The sequence below is a fragment of the Cryptomeria japonica genome, chromosome 10, assembly GCF_030272615.1.
Source record: "Cryptomeria japonica chromosome 10, Sugi_1.0, whole genome shotgun sequence".
In the NCBI taxonomy this organism is placed as follows: Eukaryota; Viridiplantae; Streptophyta; class Pinopsida; order Cupressales; family Cupressaceae; genus Cryptomeria; species Cryptomeria japonica.
The window spans coordinates 773,625,428-773,628,660 of NC_081414.1; the positions used below are offsets into that span (position 1 = coordinate 773,625,428).

At 35.0% G+C, this 3,233-nt stretch overlaps 1 protein-coding gene across 1 annotated transcript; it reads right to left on the reverse strand.

Annotated features, from left to right (window-relative positions):
- Positions 1-514: 514 nt before the first annotated feature.
- LOC131026959 (heavy metal-associated isoprenylated plant protein 23) lies at positions 515-3,030 on the reverse strand. The gene is made up of 3 exons (XM_057956950.2): positions 2,706-3,030; positions 1,115-1,190; positions 515-1,006 (listed from the first exon to the last, which is right to left on the reverse strand). The coding sequence occupies exons 1-3, from the start codon at positions 2,775-2,777 to the stop codon at positions 711-713; spliced, it is 444 nt and encodes a 147-aa protein (XP_057812933.1). The 5' UTR covers positions 2,778-3,030; the 3' UTR covers positions 515-710.
- Between the last annotated feature and the right edge of the window lie 203 nt (positions 3,031-3,233).

Below are 3,233 nucleotides of genomic sequence, written 5' to 3' on the forward strand. Positions count from 1 at the left end.
TTTCATTTCATTCCAATCGTAAAGGGCACAGACAAAAACTTTATTTATAATGTTGACGTTACTTTGGCCCAGGCAAGTTATTAAAAACGTCTCTGTCCTTGCACTAACCCATGTGATTCAAGATTCCACGCCTTTCTCTTTATAATTTACCTACGCGCAGAGATTGAGACATTCCCAAAGTAAAAGTTTAAAACAGCCCAGAAAACCCTCCCCAGGAAAAACTCATGAAACACAGTATGTATGTACCTAATAAAAATTATTTGTGAAACTTTTTTTTCACATGTAAGTTATTATGATTCTCAGTTAGAAAAGATTTTAACTTATGATTCTTTTATTTTGATAATTTACATCTAGTCATGACAATATGAGATTAATTTTGTTGTTTTTGGATTTGATTGTGTGAGAACTTTTTCTATCAATGTTATCTTCATCATTAAGATGAGAAAGCGCATAAAAAAGCTTGAAAAACATTTCCCTCGACACAAAAGTCATCAGAGCAGTCATGATCACTGTATATTTAATACTTTTATGATTCTCAGTTGAAAAGAATTCAATTTATGAATCATATTCTAATATAAGTAGTTAGATGATTCAAAGTTTGATATAAAACCCTTCCAAAAAAATTATTTATATAACATTCCTCTTTGCACAAAAGCCACTATAGCCGCCATGATCACTCCAAATTTATGCATTAAACGTGGGTGATGGAATTACATGATTGAACAGGCATTTGGGTTATCATCACTGAACAAGTTGGTTAATTGCTCATCTGTAGAGTTGTGGTTTGGTACTGAATTGTACTCAACTTTGCGGACAAAACCAGCAGGGGCTCTTTTATCATAGACCTGCGCTGTGTATGGTTGAGTCACCAAATTGTAGGGCACATAAGGCCAGAACTCTACCCGTTTGCCGGTAGCTTTAACCTTCTTCAGTACTTTGTTTGGGTCCACATAACCAGTCACGGTCACCTTCTGCAATTTTCTGTTTACGTCCACCGACTTCACACCTGAAGACAACAAATGTAACGAGTTAGTACTCATTTGTATTTTGGTTTTAAATTCCTCTTGGGTCAATGAAGGAGTGTATGCAAAAAAAACCATTGATTGGTGATTACCTTTCATGGAAGAGACAGAATTCTTCACTTTGAGCTCACACCCATCACAATCCATGCGAACTTTCAACTCCACGGTCTGTTCAAAACAGGAGTTTAGGGTTTATTAAACTCTTGATTTTCCAATCTTCTATGGAAATATTAAGTCAATACAGTGTTGACATAAGAAACCATGAGAATAAAAGCCGTGAGATGAGTAAATTTGACACATTATTATACTCAACTGCCCACAAAATTTAGAGTGATAACTTTCAAATCAAACTCATCAAACAAAAGTAGTTGTGTAGTTTAGAATTATCTAGCAACTTAACAATCAGTTAGGATTGTAATGGTTTTTTTTTGGGCAGATGAGTGGTCATATTCAAAAGATTGTTTCTAAAATTAATTGTGTGGTTTTGGATCATCGCTTTAATCACACTTCCTCATTTATTATGAGGAAGAAGATAGTGAATACAATCAACAATGATTAAAAACATACATAATTGATCTCATGAATTAGTTGGCATTAATTTTTCACATTCCATTAGATTAAGATAGAGAACACTTTTCACATTCCATTAGATTAAGATAGAGAACTAATTTGAACCAGAAATTGATTCTCTAACTACATATTCATGAAAAACCAATACCAATTATAAATGATTGGCTGGTTATCCATCACCATTAGAATGGTGAAGATATTATTCTCCTTGAACCTTCACTCTACAATGATACTTAGTATGGAGAGGTTTTTTTAGCTCTCTAGATTATGTTAAAGCTATCCTGTAGAGCTTTTTTGGTTCCTATATTCTAAATATTAACGCTATCCCAGCTGCATCAACTCTTAAAGATGAGAAGACTTTGCATTAGGTGAGAATTTGGTGAATGAAAACTCTGTTCTTGACATTAGGTTGAAGGAGAGTCTTGACACTACGTCCAAGGAGATTATTCATTTGTACAGCTGATTGAAACAATGATAAAATAGCTTGTACTGAAACTCTTTGTGCATCAGGTGAGAATTTGGTGAATGAAAACTCTGTTCTTGACATTAGGTTGAAGGAGATTGCGGACACTAAGTCCAAGGAGATCAATCATTTGTACAGCTGATTGAAATAATGATAACATAGCTTGTACTGAAACTCTGTGTTTCAAAATCTTAAAGGTAATGGGCTCTCTCCAAAATTTTAACCTGTTTTGCTTTTAAAACAAAGACCATATCTACAATCTATATATCAAACTAGTCACGGTTTGTTAGTATCATGCATACATTACTAGAGATAGGCCTCTACAACCCACCTAGATGTTCTCCATTTTGAAACATCTTGAACTCTGTTTAACTATGGGTATCTGCTTAAGTCAATACCAGAAGTAAGAACTTGCAGCAATTAATAAATCTTGATAGCCAGAAAAAATATAAATAAAAAATCATCTAAGCAAACAAACACACAGTCATAGGTCGTACAAACAGTGCAAACTTAAATAGATCCCACAAGGCCCATTGACTGCAATTTGGCCTATATACAAACATCTTGATCAATCTATCCCATCATCTGCTACACAAAACTCCAAATGCATACCACCAAAAAAAACAAGAAAGAGAGGACTCTTGCTATACCTGCATCTGCTTCCTCTTCTTGTGCTTCGAAGTTCTTGCTAGAAGATCTGACACATATTCCAGGGCACCCATCTCTTGAACTTCTCAAAACAAAGGATCTCTTGAACAAACTTCTCAGGCAGTCAGTCTATCTATTTGGTGATGAAGAGCATTGAACAAACCTGAGATCTATGTTGGCACTTTTATAGGCGGCTATAACTCTACAGCCTAAGGTGTGTGTCTAAGCCACGCAAATCAAGGTAATCAATCAGAGGTAAAATAAAATTAAAATACGTAAGGAAAGTTGGTAGGAAATTGATGCCTCCTTTGATATGTATACTACTCAATCATCAATAAAACCAAAAGCAAGTTGTTTGGGAGTATTTTGAACTGGTCTCTGTAGGTGCAATTGTATGTAGACAAATAGGAGTCGTAGGCTAGGGTTATAAAACAAAAAAGTTGTAGGCTGGCTGGCAAGCATAGATTTTATACAAAGACCAGAAGCGTGGGTTGCGCAAATAGAAAAATGGTGTCGAGTGGAGATTAAAG

Excerpts from the sequence above, each read along its gene's own strand:
- LOC131026959 (XM_057956950.2), bottom strand. The coding sequence starts at position 2,777 with ATGGGTGCCCTGGAATATGTGTCAGATCTTCTAGCAAGAACTTCGAAG. Across the intron at positions 1,191-2,705 it reads AGAAGAGGAAGCAGATGCAG|ACCGTGGAGTTGAAAGTTCG; the intron begins GTATAGCAAGAG and ends TGTTTTGAACAG. Across the intron at positions 1,007-1,114 it reads TTCTGTCTCTTCCATGAAAG|GTGTGAAGTCGGTGGACGTA; the intron begins GTAATCACCAAT and ends TGTTGTCTTCAG.